The 25,342-nt window shown below is 42.0% G+C and overlaps 2 protein-coding genes across 5 annotated transcripts in view; both read left to right on the top strand.

Annotated features, from left to right (window-relative positions):
• evlb (Enah/Vasp-like b) overlaps positions 1 to 10,390 on the top strand; it is a 39,630-nt gene extending 29,240 nt beyond the window's left edge. For 3 of the 4 annotated variants that reach the window (XM_079290397.1, XM_079290396.1, XM_079290394.1), the window contains 10 exons: positions 4,230 to 4,296; positions 6,077 to 6,144; positions 6,611 to 6,858; positions 6,997 to 7,097; positions 7,302 to 7,341; positions 7,617 to 7,668; positions 7,980 to 8,037; positions 8,135 to 8,195; positions 8,340 to 8,397; positions 9,125 to 10,390. In XM_079290397.1, the coding sequence (XP_079146523.1) occupies positions 4,230 to 4,296; positions 6,077 to 6,144; positions 6,611 to 6,858; positions 6,997 to 7,097; positions 7,302 to 7,341; positions 7,617 to 7,668; positions 7,980 to 8,037; positions 8,135 to 8,195; positions 8,340 to 8,397; positions 9,125 to 9,162 (791 nt within the window). In that variant the 3' untranslated portion in view covers positions 9,163 to 10,390. The remainder of the gene's footprint in view (positions 1 to 4,229; positions 4,297 to 6,076; positions 6,145 to 6,610; positions 6,859 to 6,996; positions 7,098 to 7,301; positions 7,342 to 7,616; positions 7,669 to 7,979; positions 8,038 to 8,134; positions 8,196 to 8,339; positions 8,398 to 9,124) is intronic. The other variant, XM_079290395.1, reaches the window with a different exon arrangement.
• An 805-nt stretch (positions 10,391 to 11,195) lies between these two features.
• yy1b (YY1 transcription factor b) lies at positions 11,196 to 18,532 on the top strand. The gene is made up of 5 exons (XM_079290998.1): positions 11,196 to 12,325; positions 13,495 to 13,645; positions 14,474 to 14,534; positions 14,984 to 15,142; positions 17,414 to 18,532. The coding sequence occupies exons 1-5, from the start codon at positions 11,431 to 11,433 to the stop codon at positions 17,594 to 17,596; spliced, it is 1,449 nt and encodes a 482-aa protein (XP_079147124.1). The 5' UTR covers positions 11,196 to 11,430; the 3' UTR covers positions 17,597 to 18,532.
• Positions 18,533 to 25,342: the final 6,810 nt, after the last annotated feature.

Genomic DNA, 25,342 nt, shown 5'->3' with positions numbered 1-25,342 from the left:
TAATAAATGAAAGTATTCATGCATTTTATGTTAGACCCATTAAATATAAATGTGTTCATTTTTTAACTTGATATATTTCAATTAATCAAACACGATTTAAATGTGTCACCTTTAAGAAGGGCTTGAATCGTTTTTTTGAGTGTGCTTATAAAAGACTTATTACAAATGGTGGATACACATGCAAGAGAGCCAATCTTATCCTCTTGAGCTCTCCGTGTGTTCGAGTGTGTGTATGTGTATGTGTAGTAAAAGGCAGGACAGACGAGTTGATGAAGAGCGAGCGGCAGAGTGAGTATCGCAGCTCGCCCGTCATTACTGGAGCTGCAGCTGCAATCCCCTCCAGCCTCTTAATTTGAGTGAGTCATTGAGAAGACCTCCCCTGGGTCCCGTGCTAGAGAGCAGATCTTTTCATCTGCCTAATAACACGGGACGGGGAACAAAGAGGCTCGAGTGACAGCAGCCAAACAGAAGTGCACAAAAAAATAAAACACAAGAGGAGGATACACACACACACACACACACACACACACACACACACACACAGACAGAAAGAGGCATTTAATTATGAAGTATTTTGATTTGTGTCGCTGCCTTTGTTTCTTCCCTCCTACGTGGCAGAAGAGATAATTTGTGTGCTTCTAGACTTAAACACATTCACCCTCGGCAATGATCAGGATGTCTTGGGATTTCCCCTCCACTCAAAGCAGGTGTGCTGGCCCCCTCTAGTGGTAAGAAGGTCACAACCTGACCCTTTGTCCTCACGTTAGAGCACAGTGTAAACACTGCGTAGACTGTGGCAGAAGTAATGAGCAATAAACACTGGTTTAGTCAGAAAGACGCTTCCTTTCGCCTGTAAGAGTGAAAAGGTCAGGTGTTAAGACCCATGTCAAATTCTGCTCCAGCGCTAAAATACTGAGTTGATTATTGTTTGATGATCAAAAAAGATGAAGACAAAATGAAGAGATTCCAGTTCGATGATTGTTTCGACCGGAACGATGGAAATAAGTTCTGGACTTTGTCCTTTTATTCCTGACAATGTCTCATACAAACTAAACTAAACTAAAACCAAGTCATGAATCAAATATGCCAAAACAAGTGCTGGTAACAGCTTCACAACTGGAAATAATAGAGTTGAATACAAGGAGATTTTTTTTATTATTATTATAATTATAATTGTTACCATTATTTCTTACCTTTTAATAGAGTAAATTATTCATTGGCTTATTGAACAAATCCATTTTTCTGTGGGACATTTAAATATGATAGCTCGTTTGATCTGTATGTAGGCTCACTCTGGACCAGGGATCAATGTGGAGCAGCTCTGTGTGTGTGTGTGTGTGTGTGTGTGTGTGTGTGTGTGTGTGTGTGTGTGTGTGTGTGTGTGTGTGTGTGTGTGTGTGTGTGTGTGTGTGTGTGTGTGCGCGCGCGCGCGCGTGCGTGCGTGCGTGCGTGCGTGCGTGCGTGCCATTAGGCAGCGCAGCCCACAGACAAACCCGACCTTTTGAAACATTAACCAGAGATGCTCGCTGCGCTGCTGCTGCCCGCAGGTGTGGGTTACAAGAAGATGACAGATGATACTGTGGCTGGGAGGGGGGAGGAAGGAAGGCAGGTGAGGAGAGAGAGAGAGAGAGAGAGAGAGGTAATGGAGGGAGGAAGGGCAGCTGAAGCCGAAACATGGTCAGCGGGGAGTGGGTCTGTCAGTGCCTCTGTGTCTGCTACAGCCGGTTCCTCTTCTTCAGCATGTCATGTAGGTACTAAAGATCCCCGTGTGTGTCTGAACTTTTATTTCAAGTTTGTGTGTGTGTTTAAAGCTTATTAAAGGTTGTGGTGTCCATTCATACAAATGTGTTCCCCATGTTCTGTCCTGTCTTATGTACCACAGTGTTCTACCTCAGTGGAATCATTTTGGTTTTAAAAACCGACTTGAGTAAAAGTAAAGACTGGCCCATTTTTAAAGTTATTGAGCCACCAGAGTAAGAACGTTGCTTCTCCGACCTTTACGGCTTTCAAAGGGCTGAGAGGACAGGTTTCAGACATTCATTCAAATGAAAAATGACTGGAACCTGCAACATAAAGTGCAGAAAATGCTGCAAAGTGATTCTTCTTGAGAGTTGGCAACATTCACACTCTGTAACGGAGGCGACTTCTGCTTGATTGGATATTGATATCTTGGAGAGAGACAGGATGACATGCAGCAAAGAGGCTGCGTGTGATGAAATCATATATGGAAATATAGTTATATACAATAACTCAAATTTCTCTGAAAATCTGATTATTTTGCTTGAAAGTTCTTAATGAAATTAGAAACTACTCCATATTTAATCCACACAGGAGTAAACAAAACCATGTGGTTATTTCATATAGACTACTTAAAACATGCTATATCGTGATGTATGTTGTTATTGAGATATAAAATGACCCATACCATGATTGAAGATTTTGATCCCTTTGAAAACATCCCATTGACTTTTTGTAAAGGGAGCCGGTGTGATGCTTGCTCGCGGGTTGGCCTCCAAAAATACATCATCTCTGCAGCACAGAGACTTCAGACCCCAAAAATAACTTCACATTGTTGTCCTACCCACGTGTGTAAATAACACAGACAAGTTTAAAACTACCATTAAGTGGAACATCTCTGATAAAGTTTCTTTATTTTTTCCCCGTCTCAGTCCTGATCGCCGTTAAAGATGAATGAATCTATAGATTAATGAGATAATCGTCACAGTATTTGTGTTTGAGAGAAACATTGTTTGTAATACGTGTGAGTGTCTTTGGGATGAGGTACCTGATAGCAGGCGTGAGTCAGCTCCTTTGTCGTCCTGTGTTATTTTGGGGTTTCTGTTACTCGATCAACCATCGGCTCACCAGAGAGTCTCTTCCATTAGAGATGTGAGCAGTGGAGAGGATCGTCAGTGAGGATTGACCCTGAGAAGAGCCTAACTGTAGAGCTGTAAAAGCTGTTATGTCAGAGACACCTTTCATTAGACAGAAGAGGTCAGGCTCTTTGGAAGCGACCCAAATGGAGGACACGATTGTTTTTGTTTTGTTCACATCGACGCCGGCTTTCCATTAGCGATTGACTGCAAACCGACCACAAATCAACAAAGTGCACCGTTTCTCCTCTGCTCCCATAACTTCAGAATGACTTCATCCCATTCCTCATTTTTCAAAAAGAGGCCGCTGCCAAACCACAAATGTGAACGTAAATTCTGAACCTTTGCTCTCAAGTTGTTCTCAGGAGGAACGATGAAGATTAATATTGTCCCAGAGGAGTTCGGCGATGAGAAAAAGTTTTGTTGAAAAACTGATGATTCACTCTGATTAGATTGTAGTCCCTGAGTTAAAGTCCTTTTGTCCTCATCTTATCGTGTCTGCAATTAATTACATTCCCTATCTGGCTCTCCATCTGCAGATCTCACTTACGGTGTTAAACGGATTACATCCAAGTGCCTTGTAGCTCAAAATGTCCTCATGAGCAAGAGGCGGAGATCGCTCACTAAAGGGAGTCCCAGATCTTTGATATTGAGCCTCCTCCTCTCCTGGGATTTCTTTTCATCAGTACACTGACTTTACATCTTGTAACACAACATTGTCCGGGCGGATTTTGATGAAAGAAAGAAGCAGGGACGAACAGTCTTCAAGCTTTTATCAAAACTTTTAAGGGTGTTACAGAAACTCTTGTCGACTCTTGTCTTAGGCGACAGAATTTCCTCTGCTCCCAATTTAAGGTTGCCAAACCTCGCTCTGGTTCATAACCCTGAACCACAAGTTGCATTTTATCATAGAATATTACGGTACTCGCGAGTCTCAGGCGGACATCTCTGTGTGTGAGCTTTGTGTGTGTTTGATGGGTGTATTTTTCCCATGGCAGAAGTAAAGTGAGCATCATGTATTCTTAATAGCACATTGTGGGTAAGAGGAGTAAACACGCTCTCTCTCTTATGTGCACACACACTTTGTGTTACTGTCTGCTTGCCTCCGACTGAAAAAGCGGATGAACCAATTACCAAGAGTGAGGGATTAATGTGCTTTTCATTGCTCATTCTGGAAGAAAGAGGACATAATGATCAACTGCTGTTTTAGTCATTTGATCGTTCATTGTCTTTTGACTGGCACTAATTTCAATTAACATTATGCTGCTTGTAATGGATTACGGTCAACTTCACTTTATCTGTTCCTTCTCTTTCTCTCTGTCTCTCGCTCTCTCTCTCTCTCTCTTGCATCTTTAGGTCCAGCTGTCCAGCGCCATGTCCAGAATGGACCAACCTCAGATGAGATGGAAGTTCAGAGAGCGAGGTAAAGTTTATTTACTGAAATGGTTGAACAATATTTAAATCTATTTAAAGCCCCTGAAAATGTGGCTTCAAATCTTAAAGGAACACTCTCTATTGGCAGAAATAGAATATAACATGTATAAGTATGTATTCCTTTGTGTATATTCAGCTGAGCTGTTGTGTTTTCGTTTAGAATGAGCCGTTTATTAGCGGGTCCTCTTCACGGAGTCCACCATGTTTCTACAGTATCCCAGAAGGGACAAACCAAAAAAAACAAACCCCACAAATACATAAAATCACTCATGTGTTGTCACCAAAGCTGTGGCAGAATAATGTGTTTTCATGTAGGACCCCATCGCTCATGACAAGAAGCTGGTTGAGACTCCTCTCTTTAAGTGACACTCCAAAAGACTGGGTTTTTGGAAAAAGATGAAAGATTCTCAGCTATGTTTAGTGTTTAGACTCGTTGTGTATTAGTGAAGGTAAGATGACTCGTTCAGGACATTTAACTGAATTATCTCCAAACCAGCGGATGAACTTGAGGTGAACTCAGTCCAACCCACTATAGTGGTTGAGATTATGGTGGAGAGCTTTGGCCCTGTGTGTCTGACAAGCTGTCACACAGAATGAGAATGAACTCTAAAATACGCAGACAGCTGCCTTGTATTCCAACTCTCTTTCATCCCTCTCTAATTCCCTCTTATCTGCCGGCCTCCCAGGACTAACTCGCATGGGTAACAGTGAGATTTAAAAATAAAAAATAAAATAGGGCTAAAACACACGTTTTCTTCTTCTTCTTCTTCTGATTGATAGATAGATAGATAGATAGATAGATAGATAGATAGATAGATAGATAGACTTTATTTCAGACTCGGGGTCCATACCGGCAGATACATAAAAAAACAGACACAAACAATAAAAGTACAGAGGCCTAGCAATGCCTTACAAAGAGACAGCTGTACCAATGTCGCCACAGCTGGGACTGGTAGCGTGTGGTGCTAAACCTTATGTTGGAATGAATCATACTGGCAGATTAAATCATCCAAAAATAATGGATGAGCAGTATTGGAAATGATGCTTGAGGCAGTTTCCATGGCTTACTAAGCGGCCAGCATTTCCTCCACTGTGGCCACGGTTCTTCTCTCCCCCTCAGAGACACAACTAGGTCTTTGTTGCTGTTTTTAAACCTATATTCCAGGTCTCTGCCTGTTGGTTAATCCAAATCTTAAATGAGTTTAAGAGTACAAATATGATGGGAGTTACGGCTCCCTCTGATCCCATGTCTGCTAAACTGAACCTCTGGCACAAAAGGATTACGTCTGTGATTGTGAGGGGAGATTGTGTGCCTACGAGTGTGTGTTTTTCGTGTGTGTGTGTGTGTGTGTGTGCGTATGTGTGTCAGGGGATGCAAATTAATTTGACTGAGCTCTCTCCAGCGGCAGCAGGGCAGTGTTGCTCAGCAGCTCTGCTCCGAACTGCGCGCGTTGCTGTCACGTCGAGAAGGCTGCTGGCTCAGCACTTCTGCACTCCAACACACAGCTGGAAAATTCCACTTCCTCTCAATGAGCTGTCTCCCTTTTCTCTCTCACTTTCTCTATTTCTCTCTCTCTCTCTTTCTCTCTCCTGAGTCGTGACACACACATGTTTTCATATCAAAGACAGAGATTTGTGAGGAAAGATGGGGAAGGTTTGATGGGCCGGAGATGCACTGTTCCTGCAGGATAGTAAAATGACAGAATCACGAATGTGACTTGATATTGTGATGTTCAGTGACCGGCAGTGTTTCCTTCTTGTGTCTGTAGGCAGATGATGGAGCAGCAGCAGCAAATGCAGGCGCACATGGAGCGAGAGCAACGGTCGTCCAACTCAGGTACTCACTCACCCCCCCCCCCCCCCCCCCCCCCCCCTCAGGTGAATAGGGAAACATTGAACTAATAGATATCTCCTTGAAAGTTCCACAGGTGATTACTTACATTCGGACAATTATTTTTTGTATCACAAGTTTTCTGAATTTGTATGTTTAAATATGCAAATGAGGCATTATCTAATGCTATCTAATTTAGGAGAAATCTACAGACATATAGACAAAGTAGTTAAATAAACACCTAAATGTGTTTTTTGGATTTTTTTATTTCCACTAGTCTGAAGGAAAAAGTTATGCCAAAAAACAAACTGTTTGTGCCTGTAGTGTCTCGCCATAAAGAGCACACATCAACTGAAGTGTATATAATAAGACTCTTTGTATCGTTTACCATAAAATATACATTCTTAAATGCAGGTACATTTATAAACAGATTGACTCCTCTCCATCTTCACATGTCACTCTTTCCCTCCAGGTTCTCCTTTCCAGGGCCACCCTGCGGTGCTCTCCGTGGCCCCCCCAGTAATGCCTCCTCCAATGAACATGGGTGGCCCTCCTCCCCCTCCACCACCGCCGGGACCTCCACCACCTTCAGCCGGGGCACCCCCGCCTCCGCTCCCACCTCCGCTTCCCATGTGTGGAGGGAGTGACGCGGACGAATCCCCCGCCCAGACGGGCCTCGCCGCGATGATCGCCGGAGCCAAACTGCGCCGCGTTCAAAGAGTGAGACACCAGTTTATCTTTGTGACTTCAGGCGGGCACGATGTAACTGGATTATCTCCAACAAACCTGGCTGACACTCTTGAATTGTTTACTATTTGTGCACACCAGAGAGTAATGTCACTCCTCTCCTTTCCCCAGCCCCAAGACGAAAGCTCTTCAGGCGCCAAAAACGATGCCAACCGCTCAAGTGGAGGAAGCGGAGGACTGATGGAGGAGATGAACGCTCTGTTGGCGCGAAGGTCAGAGCAATGAGTTGAGAAAACCACAAAAACAATTTGGCGTCGACATCCTGCAGCTAAATTAGATGTAATCGGTCACTGAAGCCTTTAATCAACGGGTGGTTCAGGATTCATAAGTGATAATTATTATTATTGCGCTCCTCAAAACTGTTGACATTGGATGAAATGCCCTCTTCTCACTTGAGGATTCTTCTTTCCCCCCAGAAGGAAAGCAGCCTCAGAGAGGCCCGAGGACAGCCAAAATGTGAGTGAACAGAAAACAGTGATGTTTGCGATTCATGAAGCCGGTGTTCACTCTGTGATGTACAAAGATAATTGGGATGCCAATTGAGGCAGTTGTGATTGTGATTCGATGAGCATGATTACTGTTATTTTGATGTTTTATATGTATTGTGATGAAAACAATCACGGGCAATGAGGGAAACAAACAAAGGATGAAGGAAAAGGAATATGAAAGAAAGTGATGTCGTACTGACGACATGTAGTAATACATGAATTAATCCCCGTGTCTTCCTTTAGGACGACCCAAATTCTCCGTCACTCAGCACCCGGAGTGGACAGAATGCCACAGGTGGGGAAACTGAGCACTATGTTTGGTGTATTTTCCATGGTTTGGGGTATCTCTTATAGTCTCAGAGGAAGTCAAACATATTGAAAAAGAAATATCTGTACTCACCTGTATCTGTATATGTCCACTGTACAGTGTGTGTTTTGGAGGCTTGTCGTTAGAGGATAGTGGTTATGATGCCTCTTCATACAATTTCTAAAAGTTTCTTTAAAGATGATTATGCAGTTTTTCAGACTCAAGGCAAAATAAAATAAAACAGAGAAGAATACATTACGTGTGAATGTCAGTAAATCCTGGTTGTTCCTGTCGTCTAGATGGTGCAAAGAAGCCGTGGGACCGAGCTAACTCTGCAGACAGGTCAATGGCTTCGAGGTGAGAGCTGGAAGCAGCATTGGATGTGTCTGTGAGGCAGAACAACAGCAGGGAATCTGACAAAGAGTGATTTTTGTTTATTTGTTTTATCACGCAGGGTACGGCCCGCGGGGGGTGGCAGCGACGCAGACTCGTTAGACCTCGATAGAATGAAACAGGTAAAGAAAACACAGACAGTCAGACCACTTAACTGTCCAAAATCATTTGTTTTCCAAAAGTTAATTCTGATTCTTCTCATCAAGGATTTCAACAGTAAATGAACACTGTGTGATGAACACTTATTGATCTAATTGCTTCATTAGGAAATCTTGGAAGAGGTGTTTCGTGAATTGCACAAAGTGAAGGATGAAATCATCGATGGTATGTTTAATTTTCTCTTGAAACACATAATCAATCAACATGTAGGGACACTGTCTCTCCTCTGATTTATGTGAATTACTATTTAATTGGAAATCTGACCAGTTGGATGATGATAGTTTGGTAGTTATGTAGAGTTGTGACCACTAGGTTGCACTGGAGTCGCAGAAACCTTAACATGGAAACTTAATATGTCAAAGCATACCACTACCACAAGCACTGTTTTAAAACATGGATAGATTGTGTTTATGTCAATATTCTTCTTTCTTTAATGGTTAAAAATGTGTTACATATCTTGCATTGTAAGAATGTTTATCATATTGTGAGCATGTGAATGGATAATGTTACTGAATTGATTGCACAAATATAATAAATAAAATGTATGGAGGGTACTCTGTAAACATATTTGTTTACTGACAGCTTGATGGAGTAGCAGCAGGGGGCGGGGCTTAGTGAAGGGTCAATACCAAACCACCCTGATTACATCACGATGACATAATCAGGGTTACTTTTTAAACTTCGGAAATATCCCCCCAGAACTAGAGAAGATGTTACACAAATGTTTTCACAGGATGTGTTTTGCTTCTGATGACTTAACTGTTGATGAAGTGCCCTTTTAATGTGTGACTCCAGGTCCCCACAGAGGACAATGGAGGCAGAGTGTCGTGTTATGAGGGTTGTTAACAGGGCATTGTGAACCTGACGTTGTCCCTATGTTTTCTCTCTACAGCCATTAGACATGAACTCAGTCGAATTAGCACGACATAATCTTTCAGAGCCACTCCCCCGACCTGAACCACCTTTTTGAACCATTGCCCCTGCCGCTGTGGCCCTGAGGAGGAGGAGGAGGAGGAGAGAAGTCAGGAATGGAGGCCCAAACTGTGACATATTACTCATCCTGTTCAGCTGTGGTGTTGAAGCAACGCGGCAACGTTGCTGTGACACCTGAGACATGTCTGTGTAACCTTTGGTTTGTTTGTTTGTTTGAATGGGGCTCACTCTCTCACTGATTTCCTCACATTTTCTGTTTCTGTTTGTTTGCCAGTTTCGCCCCTCTGTCCTCTGCCTGAAGAAAAATGGATAAAATTCATATGGTTTTATTTTTTTTGGTTAAAGCTTTTTATTATTGTTGCTATTACTATTATTACTACTGTCATTTTCATTATTATTACTATCATTGTTATGATTGTCACTGTAATGTTGAAATGAGTAGTAGTGTAGTGAGTACAATGGTAATAATGAGGAAATGATCATGAGAATATGATAGTAACTATAATGTCAATAATTATAACTGCACATCATTTTATGTCAGCCTTTTTTATTGTATATTGTTTTCATTTATTTTTGTTTTAGATACAGTTGCAAGCACATCCCCAAAAAAGATGTCTCATCATTTAACCTGGAACATTTTTTTAAAGGTTTTTTATCCCTTTCGCCAACACGGCTATGTGTGGAACCACGGCAGAAGAATACAGGCTCTGACCTGAAACCGAGGGTGGAATAAACTTCTTTGGATATTGCAATCTTATAAACAAAAGAAATTAATAAATAATACACCAGATTATTTGTGATCATGTTGTTAATACAATGTTTATTGGCTGCAAGGATATGGTGAAGTATTTTTCATTTTATTCTCTCCTTTTAATACAAAGTGCTTCCTGGTTGACAACAAAAAAAAGAAACACACTAACTTTAAAAATGAATTGAAATAAAACTGTGAACATCGTCTTGGATTAATGAGGCTGTCTTGTTCCTTTTGTGTTTGTTCTGGTGCTATTTCGATGCCTGTCTGGTGATTTTGTCTGACTCCATTTTTTTAAACACAAAAACATGTGCTCATTGAATAGATGCCATAGATTCAGGCTGGTGCAGCAGAAGAGAAGTGTGAGTAGTCTGAGCAGTTTTTGTGCAACCTTATTGTGTTATGCAAGTTTTGCACACAATCTAGGATGCTGTTAAAGTTTCCTGCAAAAATACATTCAAAAGATAAACCCAGATAATCAGTTCATGTATTGATTTATATATTTACTTGGTGTTCGAGAAAGTGTTTGATATAAAATATAATTCATTATAACAATTCATAAATTCAACCAAAGGAGTGTGGTGTGTTCCTGATTTGAAACTTTTTTTTTTAAATGCTAATTTCCACATCTTTCCATGTACATACAATATTTAGTAAGTTGAATAGAAACTTAGCTGATGCAGCAATGGCAGAATTTGTCAGTTGGGGTCACAGAACTGATAATAAACATTGAAAACCTTCATGAACTCGTGCTGGACTATCAAAAAAATCGAAATAAAAGCAGTTAAGATTAACCAATAAAACGACTATCAATCTGTAGTGACCATTTGTCCAAACATAAATCAAAGGGCCACTGATGCACCGTTTGTGGTTTACTCAAAATACTTCATTGTCCATACAGGATCGCTGTTTCTCATGATTTAATTAACAAAACAAGCAAACATAAGAACAAAGAAAATCCTATCGCTGCCTCTCCTGCTCTTGTAAAAACCCATAGGCCCACCCCGGTGCATGCTGGTCCTGTACCTGCGCCCACAGTGTTACCCAATTCATGAACAAACTAACAAACCCCAAAACTATACGAAACATATAAAAGTATGCTAAACAACAATGACTATTAAAAGAAAAGGCTATCTAAATATATATATATTGAAAGATCTAACATAAATAAGCAAAAATCTAGAATTATTAAACAATACTACTTATGGATAAAATAACTAAATACTAAGATCAAATAAATAGCTCCTCCGCACATAACACTGTATCAAAAAAGACTGACTAAGCAACTTTTGTTAAATGGATTTGGGATCTGGTCACGTGTGATGAACATTTGCTATTTTGTGTATTTTATTGACAAAATTGGAATATTTGAAAAAATAATATAAGAAAACTTAATGATAGTTATAGCTCTAATTTTAAAAACATCGATATAACAATTGGATAAGATGTTCACGGCATTGACTATAATTATGTAATGTACCTCTTATCATATGCATTAAAAGAAATATGTTCAAATGAGTGATTATGTGACAAATACATCAAAACCTCATGTCAACAAACCACTAATCAAGTTATCGCTGGGTTCACCAACATCTCGCGATGTTTCAGTATTGGAGAGCATAGTGGCGACGAGAACGAGAAGTGGCGTGGGACGAAGCGAAGAGAGTTGTTATCGAGGAAGAGGGAGAACAGACAGAGGCAGGAGCAGAGCTGGGGGTGTGTGTGTGATAGAGAGAGAGAGAGAGTTTTTGAGGTCCAAAAAAGAAGCACAACACGGCGTGAATGAGAGAGGCAAGCTGGCGGACTTCAATATGGCATCCGGAGATACGCTGTACATCGAGACAGACGGCTCGGAGATGCCGGCCGAGATCGTGGAGCTCCACGAGATAGAGGTGGAAACGATACCCGTGGAGACTATCGAGACCACGGTGGTTGGTGGGGACGACGACGACGATGATGAAGACGATGAAGATGATGAAGACGACGACGACGACGGGCAGCCCATGATCGCGCTCCAGCCGTTGGTCACGGACGACCCTAACTTGATCCATCACCACCACCACCATCACCACCACCAGGAGGTGATCCTGGTCCAGACCCGGGAGGAGGTGGTCGGTGGGGATGACTCGGACATGCACACGGACGGCGGGAGCGGGTTCGAGGACCAGATCCTCATCCCGGTACCGGCTCCCGGGGTGGAGGACGAGTACATCGAACAGACTCTGGTGACCGTGGCGGGGAAAAGCTCAGTGGGTCGGATGAGACGGGGGGGCGGCGGCACTGGGGGCAAGAAAGCGGGCAAAAAGAGCTACTTAAGCGGCGCGGAGGCCGGTGGGAGAAAATGGGAACAGAAGCAGGTGCAAATAAAGACACTGGAGGGGGAGTTCTCTGTTACGATGTGGGCATCGGGTGAGTAAACGTTAGCATGTCTGTCTGTCATGCTGTCCGTTGATAGCAGTTACATGAGGCCCTCGCTGCCAGGGCGTTGTCCTGCTGCACCAGACTAGTTCCTGGAGTGCTAGTGCGCACTGCCGCAAAAAGCGACAAATATTGCATTTTTTCTCCACGAAACACCGCCGTGTCGTATGGAAATGTTTTTGTTTTGAAGGGAGGCCATGTTTTAAGTGTTGCTGGGCGCCGCCATATTCCCCTAGACTGGTAAGTATGGCGGCGGCCCCCGAAAAAATGGCGATAGTCGCGGCCAGGCAGAGATGGCGGCGGTGCTAAGGGGGGGGGGGTGAGTAGAGAGCTCGAGACAGCTGGGGTTTGAATATCTAGGCCGCAGAACTACTGTGGCGCACGTGCTTTGCTCAACTGCAACTCGATGATCGTGTGTGTACGTGTGGAGGTTTAACACGCGTGGAAATGTGAGTCTAGTACTTTATTAGCCAGTAGATCGATTAGCAGTTAGCTCTGGTTGTTGCTGTTGGTGGTGGTTCACTAGACGGCTAACTACTGCCTCTGTGCAGAAGTGGTGGTACTGCGTGTGCAGTGTGATATTAGCCCATCAATTTAGGATATTCTACATTTAATTTCACAACCAAAGTCTGGTTGATGCTTTGCTTTATGCTTTATATTGTTTTGTTAAGGGTCACAGCAGCTATTTGTCGGTGTTTTTAGTGCACTCTGCAGGGTGGATTAAAGTATGATAGTTTAGCTTATTTTACACACGTCTTAATTAGGAGGCCATTCGTTTTTGTGCTTGTATGTGTGTGTATATATATATATATATATATATATATATATATATATATAAATAAAATATTAGATTAATGTGCACACCATAGTCTGTTCTTTTCTGCACTATTTATTATAATAATGTTGCTGAAAATATTATGATTTATATATTTGTTTCCCTTATGGGTTGTAGCTCATTGTTGTTTTTACTCTGGACGTTTGTCATATTAGCATTTATTTTAACATGTTTACAGTGTCATTTGCAAAGTTAATACCTGCAAACGTATGTGCATTATGGAGTGAATGTCACGTGTTTGCACCCCCTCCCCTCACGCGTGTTTTTAGGGGAGCACCACTGTTATCCGTTCAGTCACTGTAATGTGTTCCTAATGACCGTACAGACATCGACCACGAGTCGGTGGTGGAGGAGCAGATCGTTGGGGAGAACTCTCCTCCGGACTACTCGGAGTACATGACGGGGAAGAAGCTGCCCCCTGGTGGTATCCCGGGGATCGACCTCTCAGACCCCAAACAGCTGGCCGAGTTCGCCAGGTGAGTGTGTGTAGGGGGGTCTCCCCCAAATATAAACACACCTGCTGTGGATAAATATGCAAAAGGTTAAATGTAGTATTAGATAAACATGGCTGTGTTCTTCTACACAACTATCAGATATTCTGTTTTGTATTTCTTTTGTATTTCTTAGAATTTATCTTCTTTTATTCTCTCTCAAAATTGAAGATTTAAAGCTTTTATTTGTCACAAATCAAGCTATGTGTTCAGTTTAAATGCAGGATAACAACTGAATATCAAGACAATATAATTATATTTAATAATACAAAATAAGGGGAAAGAGCAAAGATTTGAAGGCATTTTTCTGTGTCTGCAGATATTTATTCATGTTAATCCAAAAGCTTTGAGCAAGCTGCTGCCCAAAATTGTCAGGTTGTGTTTTGGATGTGTAAAATGACACCCACTGTAGTTCACAGAAGTTTTCATTATTTATTATTCATCCAGTTATGTTGTCATCTAATCACGCAGCCTGTAAAATGTCAGCTGCATGGTTAGCTGGCTTGTTTTGTGGAGAGACCAGTGAATGTTTAAAGTATTTATTATGAAATCATTTACCACAATAACTTCAGAGTCTTCTCGCAGTTCACTTTTTTGTAAACATGTTCCCTCTCCAGGTGAAATGTCAAGTGAGGATGTTTCCGCTGTCGCAGACGGCCTCTAACGGCTACTGGTTACTGATTAACTGAAACACATCAGCATTAAAACTGGACTAGAGGATAACACGGGCGCCTGTCTAGAAAGATATGGCTTTGTCTGTTTTTGTTTGTTTAAAATCTAAAACCATGTCCTTTTTTATTTTTCCTAAATCAGGATGAAACCCAGGAAAGTGAAAGAGGACGACGCTCCCCGGACGATAGCCTGCCCTCATAAAGTGAGTCTAATGACCTTGTTCCCACCACAAAACAGAGCTCATAGCTCCTGGTGGGTTTAATAGTCTGACACTGTTGCTTTCTGGGTAATTGAACATTCCTGTAAAGGTTATTTAAAAGTGAAGAAAGCACTCAAGTGTATTGATTTGTATGTACTTAAAAGAGCAATCAAACCTTATCTGAACTACATGTTTTGCTAATGTAAAGGATTATTCACTGTGTGAGCAGGGAGCTGATCACAGAGCAATTTCAGGGGAGAATAGTTGCAGCTCCACTTATTTTCAGGATTAAAGGAAATCAAACACAATGCTGGGGCCACTTGACATTTACACAAGGAAGCAAAAACCCTTTTAGTGCACCACTTAACAGATCTGCTGCATATAACCTGACATTATCTGCTTGTCTGTGCTGTGGGTTAACTCTTTGTGTGGGCCCTTTCTTTTGTCTCCAGGGCTGCACAAAGATGTTCAGGGATAACTCGGCCATGAGGAAGCATCTCCACACCCACGGACCCCGCGTGCACGTCTGCGCCGAGTGCGGCAAGGCGTTCGTCGAGAGCTCCAAACTCAAACGTCACCAACTCGTTCACACAGGGGAGAAACCCTTCCAGGTTAGCATCTGGACTAACTTTACACCCCCACACGCGCAGATTCACTCGCACTATTTTTACATTTTAAGCACATAAGCCCATCAGAGTTTTAAGTCAAAATTCAAGCGAAGGAGAAAGGGATGATAAGTCATGTCACCCACCGAGCTCCAGAGGTGGGAATCTTCTCTTCATTACGATTCTCATTGCGTCTCAATGTACTGCGTCCTCGGCTTTCTATATTACTGCACATGGTGTCTTTTTCAAGAATTAACATAAGCAGTCAGATAAATGTGCTTTAAACAATCATGCTATAATATAAAAAGCTGCATCTTTTCGATACCAGTATCTGTGTTAGCCACCTCACTAAATAAACATTACACAAACAAAACATGAATCCTTCTGCAGTGCTTCTAAAGCCGGCTGTAATCTACCAAAAAAGGTTTTCACATAAACTAGTTTACTTCAGTTACTCTCCCTTACTCATAGCTCTTCTACTCCCGACAGAACACCACGGTTGTATTTCAGCCTACATGCACATTTTCTTCCAGCTCAACATTTTTGAATCGGAGCCGTTAATATCGGTGTCGAGAGCAACATGTCAGCGGACCGCCGAGTGGCGTCTCGGCTCTCTGCACACGAAGTCCTCAGAGAAACACAATACGGAGCCAGTGAGCGTTGATGCATTTAATAAAATGTAAGCCTAACTGCTCTGACATGCACATAATATATGCACTATAATATCAGCATCCGCACCATCTAACGTAATAACTCTGTTTGGCTGCTTAGTTTTAGTGTTTGTATTACAAAACATGAGAAAAGGCTGTTGGGATGAACACTAATCTATGTGTTTGCGTAACATTGTTTGCTAGAGTGTAAACTTCAAAGAGCAGGAGAGAGAGAGCTGCTCTTGTTAATCTAAACTGATAACATCAAAGACCAACTTACACATAGCTGGGAAACAATACACTGAATCTTTTTACTGAACCTGTAAAACTCAAAGTAGTACGTTAGGTTGCTACACCCACAGTGGGTGTAGTAAGTTAGTTGGCTGGACATTTGAACACTTGCAGTTTACATAAGAGCAGCTAAACACACTGTTGAAGTAGGGCTGGCCGGTTCAACCGGTATACCGGTTTTAATTTCCCTTACGATATACATTTTTCATATACTGGTGCACAGCCGAAACAACTTCTGTCGCTCTTCAACAGGCCGCAAAATATATTGTTCGCTGCTGGAAACGCTACGGTCTGAGCTAGTTGGGAGCTAGTTGTCTTCGCTGTATTGAGAGGGAAGCCTAGTCACGGTCATAACTTTATAACAACAATTAACAACCCACAACTAATGCTCTTTAACAGGGCAAAACACCACGACACAACAGTTTGTGACAGATAAACAATTTGTAGCACTAATAATTGTACATTTATAAAATTTCTCTGCCGAACTGCATGCTGGATAAAGCTCGCTAACCACAGTCTGCTAACAGTTGGGAGAGGCTGTGTCGCTCCAGTAACGTTACATTAAAGAACAGAAAAGAGCGATGCAGGAGGAACAAAGACTGAACAACAAAGGGTATTTAGGTCAGACACATATGCAACGCTGATTACCGTAATATGTGTGGTATTTGTTATACATGTATGTGATAAGAAGCTGTACATAGACTGTTCTTCTTCTTCTTCCATTTGCGGATCGCAACCAACTTGCATAGGTGCATACCGCCACCTACTGTACCGGAGTGTGCATTTACAGGATAACCTTTTTTATGTGTGTGTATATATGTGTGTGGTACGGTCTAATCCCGTTTCTTTCCATGGAGGGGCTTATGACCCAGGGGATTGTCGGTGAAGGAAACAGGAAGTGACGGGACAGAGGACACGCCACACAAACAGCTGTTCACCGCTCGCTGGCCGGCCATTTCTTTTCGGTGTTAATTAATTAATGCTTTAACGCCAAAAAAAATACCGTGAAACCGCCAGAATCTTACAAAATACCGTGATATGCATTTTTGGTCATACCGCCCAGCCCTATGTTGAAGTTCGTTCCTTAGGTCGTCCTTGTGTCTTTTGTTTTTGGGAATATTAAGAAATACACAAAACCTGCAAACTTTTGAAATGCAGTGTGTCATTCTCACAACTCCGCTTCACCATGAGGGGAAATCCAAAGCTCGATAGGCCCGCTGTGATTGGACAATCACTGTTTCGGGGGAGGTGTAACGAATAGTCAAATTAAACCCATGAATTGGATGTCACGCACTGTGATCAGCGTAAAGACTGACTCCCCTCTCCTTTCTTCTAGTGCACCTTTGAAGGCTGCGGGAAACGGTTCTCTCTGGACTTCAACCTGCGCACACACGTGCGGATCCACACTGGAGACCGGCCCTACGTCTGCCCCTTCGACGGCTGCAATAAGAAGTTCGCGCAGTCGACCAACCTCAAGTCTCACATTCTCACACACGCCAAAGCCAAAAATAACCAATGAGAACCCATCCACCAGCGTTGAGAAGAGAAGAAAAAAAAGAAGCATCACAGCGGCACACCTGAAACCTCTTTTGAGGACCGGAATGAAAAGCTTGAGACTTATTGATTTATATGGAAAAATCTGACATTTAAAAGACTTAAAAACACTGAAATTCAGCTAGTTTTCCTGCGTCCCCTTTCTCCTGCAGTCACATCGGATGAGGAACTCGGTGACTATTCCCCAAAGCCCCGGCCAACACAGTCTCTCCCCCCCCCCCCCTCCCCTCTCCGGTGGCACTGAGCTGCCAGAAGATGGAACTCGTGGACACACATCAGACTTATTTTTACCAGAGAGAAGCAGCCGTCTATTAGTATTTTTATTTTCTCACATAGCTTTTATTTTCCCACGAGCGTGCATATTGTACACTTGTCTCAGGCTATGTTTAGTAAAATTGTGATTTATTTTTTTCTTCCCTCGTGCATAATGAGATCGTACCGCTGATACAAAAAGGCTCTGGCCTTTTCTGACCCGTTTCCACATGTATGAGAAGTTTAAAAACAGCTGTATGTTTGCATCTCCATACCCTCTTTGGTTGTATTTTTCTCTAACCACAAAATAACCGTGTATACTTGTATTGTATGATTGTATTGAAATTACGTAGACATAGAGGTGTGATTTAAAGTGTTAACCGATTAAACTTTTAGTCATGAGTTGCTTTCTATTTTCTATGAACTGTCTTTACACAGATGAATGAGTAATGTGTTACGAGTTACTCACAGCGAGTCTCGGTTACAATATCCGGAGAGTACATTGAATCGACTGCGAGACCATCACTTTTTCCTTTTGTTGGAATGTAATGTACAGACGTCAACCATAAACTTCCTTCTGTTGATATTTACACACATGTATCTCAACTGCCCACAATAAAATGGCTCATTCCAACCCTGTCGAAATACACCAACGCTTATTGAGTGCGTCTTTTTTGATTTGTTATCAATACATTCCTTTCCTGTTATTATTGTACATCATCGAAAATTAGTTTTGCCACATTTTAGCCCATTTAATACAATATTAGGTTTAACATTCAGAGCTGAAACAATAGGTTTATTCATCAATTAGTTGATCAAGAAGGTTAATTTGCAAATATTTACTGTCTAGACTTTTTCCACACAAACAACGTAATATTTTATAGCGGCCGTGTGTGAAGATCAAGAACATTCAGTAACCTGCTCGCTTTTTAAAGAGACATGTTGTCAGATCCTTTTCACAACAGCCAGATAGATGTTTCCCTTTGGCCCACATTCATACACAGTTAAAGTAAATGTCACCAGTGGTGGAAAGTACATTTACTCAGTAAAGCGCATCGGTACAACTACCGGTATGTGATTCTTGAGTATTATGTTCATTTAAACCCCTGCGTCACTATATTTCTGAGGGAAACATTTATTTCCCTCATAAATACGTTACTCGTTGCTTTGCAGATGACAAAGAGAAGATCTTATGAATTATTATAGATTATTATGCTCAGTATATACAGCAGTTAAAATGATCTCCAGTAGGTCAGCTCTAACATTAAAGTACTGCTGACAATGCACCAGTACTAATCTCATCATTTAGTAATGTGACACAGACTCACTGAGCCGTTCTGCTCAGTGAGTGCTTTTATTTGTAATACTCGCTAAAACATATGCACGTTTACTTCAGTGTGTCTCTTTTATGCAGGACCACATTAGTCTCAATTAGTCTGATTGGTAAACACGCCACATGCTTCCCAACATGTATTCTTGATATATAATAGTAGCTCTCTTTGTTCATATTTTAACTTTCATAAAGCTGCATCAGCGCGGTGGGATTTCCTTACTCCCTCCTCCGGTCTGCACTTGCAGTTTTTGAGTTTCCACATAAATCCATTCCCTTTTCTGCTGAGCCAGCAGGATTAGCACAACTGCCGACCTCAGCGTCCCGCTAAGATCCTGTTCTTTGGCCTGATCCTGGTCTCCCCACTGCAAACTCCAGACCAGCACCTACTGCCCCCTTCTGGTACTAAACAGTGGTGCCCGGGTGGCGGTGCTATCCATGGTGCTGATCCCAAAAGGGTTGGATACAGCAATGACATCAAGCCTCTCTCTTTCTCTCTCTGTCTGTGTGTGTGTGTGTGTGTGTGTGTGTGTGTGTGTGTGTGTGTGTGTGTGTGTATGTGTGTGTGTGTGTGTCAGTGAGGTTCGTGTTTGAAGAGTTCTCTTTTGAGTCTTTGCTTCCTGTTTGTCACGTTAACGATCCAAGAGGAGCAGGAAAAACCAAAGGAAGCTGTGTTGCTTTGTGTTTTTGATGAGGAAATGAATTGATCGAGCTCCAGTGCATTCTTGATGTCTTATTTGCGTTTTTTTTAAAAGATGTGCTGCTTGAAATTCAGAACCAGGCGCACTTTTCCTCTACCTGAGAGCAACCCTGTGATTGAGAGAGAGTCGCATTATATGTAAAGGCTGATTCAGGCATGATTCCACTTGAGGGTCTCTGTCTGTGTGTGTTTTTTTATACTAAGGAGCATTTATTCATGAGATTGGTTGTTTTGATTGACAAAGGCATGGGAGGGTAAAGGCACTACTTGTTATGCAGCTGAAGTCTGTCAAGCCTCCAACACCTGCTCTCTTTCAGATGCTTATTTCATCATGGCTTCTCTCTCCCAGGAGTCAAGCCACTTTTGATTTTTGTCTTCCTGTTTTTAATTCTGTGCTGCATGTTTACCTGGATGTGATTCTCTCTCTCTCTCTCTCTCATATCTCAACGCCCGGATATTCTTTCATTGGATTGTTTCTGTCGCTCTCTGTTTTGCACTGGCAGCAAGCAAACAAAGGTGTTTTTCTTTTGTTGTATCACTCCGAAGCATAGCAGGCGGCCTCGGCAGCGAGATATACCCACAGTTCTTACCGCCGCACGAAACCCCTTCATCTGTGAGTGGAGACTAAATCAGGAAATCCACGCAGATCAACCCTCAGCCCTCTGTGCTTTATTATTCATCCTACATTTCTTAATAACACCTCTGCCGAGGATCTCTCTCTCACTTGTGCTCTCCTTGTCAAGAGCTGGATTTCATACTAGATGTATATAAATCTGTGTAAACATCAAACTGCACAAACTATCTTTATCGACAGAGTAAACTCTATTCTGCGAATACGAAAATGTACAAAAAGGACTCCTTTGTAGATACACCTTCCTCTACACCCGTGGTTACATATAGTGAAAGCCCATCAGTGGCTGTTATGTTTAACTCCTCCATTGCTCCGTCACACGGCCAATTTGATGCCAAGGAATGCAGAACGAAATAACTCAATTCCATCCAATCTGTAGGTCTGTAACTTAAATCTGTTCTAGACCGATTTAAATCTCTGGAAGTGCCTATTTTTTATTATTGTTTTGCAGTGGGCACAGCGAGAGATGCTATTTCCAAGCAGAAAATATGTTGCCAAGGTAACAGAGGGGAGATAGAGAGAGAGAGAGAGAGAGAGAGAGAGATACCCCCTGAATACCAGGACCTAGAGCACAACGCTCCACCCTGTCGGAATCGCTCAGGCAGATTCTCAGCCCGTGTTTAACACCCGTTACATCTGCAGGCCGACTTTAAACGCTTTAAATGTCAAGACTGTTGGGTTTTTATTTTTGTCTCTATTTGTCGAAGTGTCACAGCAGAGAACAGCATAGGCTGTAATTTATCTCTCTGCATCTCAAGGCAAGGCAAGGCAAGTTTATTTGTGTGGCACATTTCATCAACAAGGTAATTCAAAGTGCGTCACATAAAACCATTAAAAGCATCAAAACACAAGGAAAAAGAAAAGGAGATTTAAAAACAATTAAGAACATTCATTAAAACATTAAAACACTGTAAGAAATAAAATGCAGTCGTAAAATGCAGAAATGCAGGAAATTGATTAATATATTAATTGAATGTGGTTCAATTGGCAGCAGCAAACAGAAAAGTCTTCAATCTTGATTTAAATGAGCTGAGGGTCTCAGCCTCTTTTCACCTCTGTTCGCCTTATCAGCTCTCTCTCCCTCTCTCTCTGTCTCTCTCTCTCTCTGTCTCTACCTATATATAGACTGCCGTTCCTTCTTTCCTCCGCCTCACTTTCAGTCTATCTACACCTGTCTCCTCTCTCATCCTCTCTCTGTCAAATGTGCTTCGTTGCAAATACTGCAAATGTTTCGCACATTACAATATTATAGAAAATATACACAATAATCACCATTTAATCATTAATGGATCTATTGTTAAGGTCATTTATCATGCAAAAAAAGTTTTTAAAAAATGCAGGTACTCAAATGTGAGGATTTGCTGCTTTTCTCTGTTTTATATCATAAATATAATATATAAATATCTTTATCTTTTTGATGGGCCTTTCTTCACTATTCTCTGACAAATAGACGAAATGATTCATTGATTTCGGGGGTGGGAACTCAAGACTACTATTTTGAGCTAATTGTGCTTTACTTTCTATTTTATGCTACTTTGTACTTCTAGTCAACTTTCGGGGTAGAAATGTTGTACTTTTACTCCACTGAATCATCTGAGATTTTATATGAAAAAGATATATGATGGATTTATTAAATACAATGTATCGTTAAAGATGAAATCAGCAGTGACAATAATCAGTGTTTCGTTGTGGTTTCTTCATTTGACGAACCGACAATTCACAGTATTTAACAGAAACAGCGAAGTATACAGAATAAGAATTAATACACATTTGAATTCCAGGACTATTTTCGTCAATCCTGCCTCCCACCCAACGCCTCAGATTTACCTTGTGATCTAAACTACCAGCCAATTACTAACTGACTGTATATGAAGCAGTTATAATTAGCTCCAACTCGACAAGCTACAAAAGTAAAATGCTGTCTATGCATCAGTATTAACAATCTAATGAAGTTATGTATCATAATTTTACACTCAAAGGGGCCATTTTACTGCAGAACAAGTACTACTGCATTTCATACATAAGTACATTGCTCTTCTTGTATTTGTGTACCTTTACACGACCATACTTTTAAATGCAAGACTTTTACTTGTAATACTTTTACATTGTTGTATTTCTCTGAGTACTTCCTCCACCATCATCAGCAGGTTAATCACCAATGAAAATAATTATCAGTTGCAGCCCTAAAATATCGTACAATGTAATAATGAGAGAGCTTTGAAGTCTGAGAGCTTCTCCTGTGTTTATACGGGCTATACGAGTGCTGCTCAGTCCCTACCTCTACAACATACTACCATACTCTTTAGTACGCCATAAAAAAAATTTGGTATATCCCAATACTGAGCAGGTCAAATGCAGTATGCCAAAATTACCAAGATGTACTGCATCAGGTTGCATTTTGCAACCTGATGCAAACCAGCATGCTTTTCTGGCTCCTCTGTGAACTTTATGAAATAAGTGAAAACTCATGTTTACAATGTTTCCTGAGGTAATACATGAAGTAAGAAGAAGAGTCATTTTGTCATAGACTTTTATACACAGATTTATTTTTGCTACTAGAGGAGGAGTCACCCCCTGATGGCCATTAGAAAGAATGCAAATTTAAGGCAATTCCACATTGGCTTCAAGGAGAGTTAAAAGAGGGGGTGCGTTATATCATTGGGGTGTCAGTCTCTCTTCTGCATTGCCAGGTTTGTCTGCGTCCACCAGTCTCAATGGCCAGGTTCTTTTCACTCACTTTGTATTTAGGTCTATTCAGTGCTAAAAACTTTGAGTTTACTTTGTGTTTTTGTAGTACATGTCCAAACAACTGGTGTACTGTTTGATCCTGATTGTGTGAGGGTGTGTACTGTCCTGTCACTCACTGTAGTCTCCACCTGTCTTTCTCTCTCTCCCCCCCCCCCCCTCTCCCCCATCAGCCACCAGACGTCAATCACAAATCGACCTTTATTTGATTCATGCCTCATTTCAGGATCCTCGTCACGTCCCCGCTCCGCTGCACACGGTCACGACAGGTGAACTCTCTTCAAAAGAGCGTAACCGTTGCATCTACATTTCAAATCACCGACTGTACGGCCAGAGATGTGATCGGCGTGCAGGTTGAGCACTGCAAACGTGGTCACAGTCAGATCAAGAGACCTTTAAAGCTCTGTTTATGAAGAGCTACCTGACATTATCAATTTTACCCGCAGCGACTGTGTCCCCTTCAGCTGCAGCGGGTGACAACTGATCAAACAGTACAGCCGTGTTAGTCTCTGTCCACATCACCGCGTGTGCCCAATTAGTGTGAAATTCAAGTGAAATGTGACACCGCGGTTTGATATCTCAACTCAACAAGCACACTTTGATGAGATCACTGCGAGCAATAAAGAAGATTAGCGCACAGAAACACAGTCGATTCACGATCCTGGTGTGAGCTGGTTATAAAATCCCAGAAGCCATGCAGATGTCTCCCTCTCTCTGTCTCTCTGTCTCTCTCTCTCTCTCTCGTTGTGTAGAAATGATTCAGCAAGTGAAGTGCAGACGTGCATGCAGTATCATGCAATAGTTTGGGAGCTCTTCTGTGATGAGCGAGCAAAATTGTTGGACCATGCAAACACAACCGCCCTTTTTCATTCCTTCAACCGCCTTCTTAAAAAGGTTGTCGTTGCGATACTTGTGCATAACCAAAAACATGTTGATATCCAAGTCTTCTGGGTCGGTCACATGACGACAAAGGCCCCAAATGAGCCCTTTTCCCATAGAGTTACATTGGGGAAAGAGATGTTTGTCAATCGGCGGATCTTTTTGTTTTTAAGGTAAACCAGCTTCGATGGAGTTTCACCAACACGTCTGCCTCCATCAGACTCCACTGGTCATGGTGTTCTGTGTTGCCATGTTCCATTTTCCTCAGAAAAAAACACTGACTATTCATTATCACCCAAAATTTGCTTTAACTTGCAACTGAAGTCGTTATCTGATTTGTTTCTGAAGAACTGAACTGAGTAATGTCACACCTATTGAAGTGTAAGAAGTGTGTTATAAAAACACATCACATCCTGCATCGCTTCCTCTCGGCCTGATGGTTGGTGACACCTCACTCCTGCAGACTGAACAGGCTCTGACAGTAGCTGCATGTGTGCATGTACATGCATATATGTGTGTGTTGTGTTTGCAGACCATGTGCTTGTATATGTCATGAGCATGTTTGGATTTGTGTGCATTCCTGTATGCATGTGTAGAATCTTTGTTACATCCTGTTTTATTTTGGTGTTTCCTGTTGAGGGTTGGGGTTGTTGAGGTTCTGCTTTCACTCTCTCTCTCTCGCTCTCTATCTCGCTCTCTCTCTCGCTCTCTCTCTCTCTCTCTCTCTCTCTCTCTCTCTCTCTCTCTCTCTCGAAATAATTCAGCAGTGGGCAAGTGAAGTGCAGACGTGCATGCAGTATCATGCAATAGTTTGGGAGCACTTCTGCGATGGGCGAGCAAAATAACGTGGCCCACGACCTCCCAGCAGCCTCACGTCCTCCATTACCAGAAGCCCGAAGAGATAACAAGATTAGCATAAGCACTTTTAGTAAGTCAGTGTGAATGGGAGCCTTAAAGAGGCTTAAACTGCCCCCCCTCTTCACCAGCAGCTGACAGATAGCTGGGAGCTGACCGGTTTGCTTGGTTGCTTGCTGCACTGTTCTCTTAGAGATCTCAGACGCTGGCAAATCAATGGCAGATCCATCATTGGGGGACGCTCGGTGTACAGACAGAGCAAATCGCTTGTATAAGCGAGAGCAGCTATCAGGCAAATGGGCAGAAAATGGTTCCCAAT

This window comes from Melanostigma gelatinosum, assembly GCF_949748355.1.
Source record: "Melanostigma gelatinosum genome assembly, chromosome: 19".
In the NCBI taxonomy this organism is placed as follows: domain Eukaryota; kingdom Metazoa; phylum Chordata; class Actinopteri; order Perciformes; family Zoarcidae; genus Melanostigma; species Melanostigma gelatinosum.
Note: the sequence above shows the minus strand (reverse complement) of the source record. Positions and strands in the feature narration are given on the sequence as shown.

Coding starts and splice junctions, on each gene's coding strand:
- yy1b (XM_079290998.1), top strand. CDS start 11,431: ATGAGTGATTATGTGACAAATACATCAAAACCTCATGTCAACAAACCA. Junction 12,326..13,494: donor TGTTACGATGTGGGCATCGG/GTGAGTAAACGT, acceptor ATGACCGTACAG/ACATCGACCACGAGTCGGTG. Junction 13,646..14,473: donor CAGCTGGCCGAGTTCGCCAG/GTGAGTGTGTGT, acceptor TTCCTAAATCAG/GATGAAACCCAGGAAAGTGA.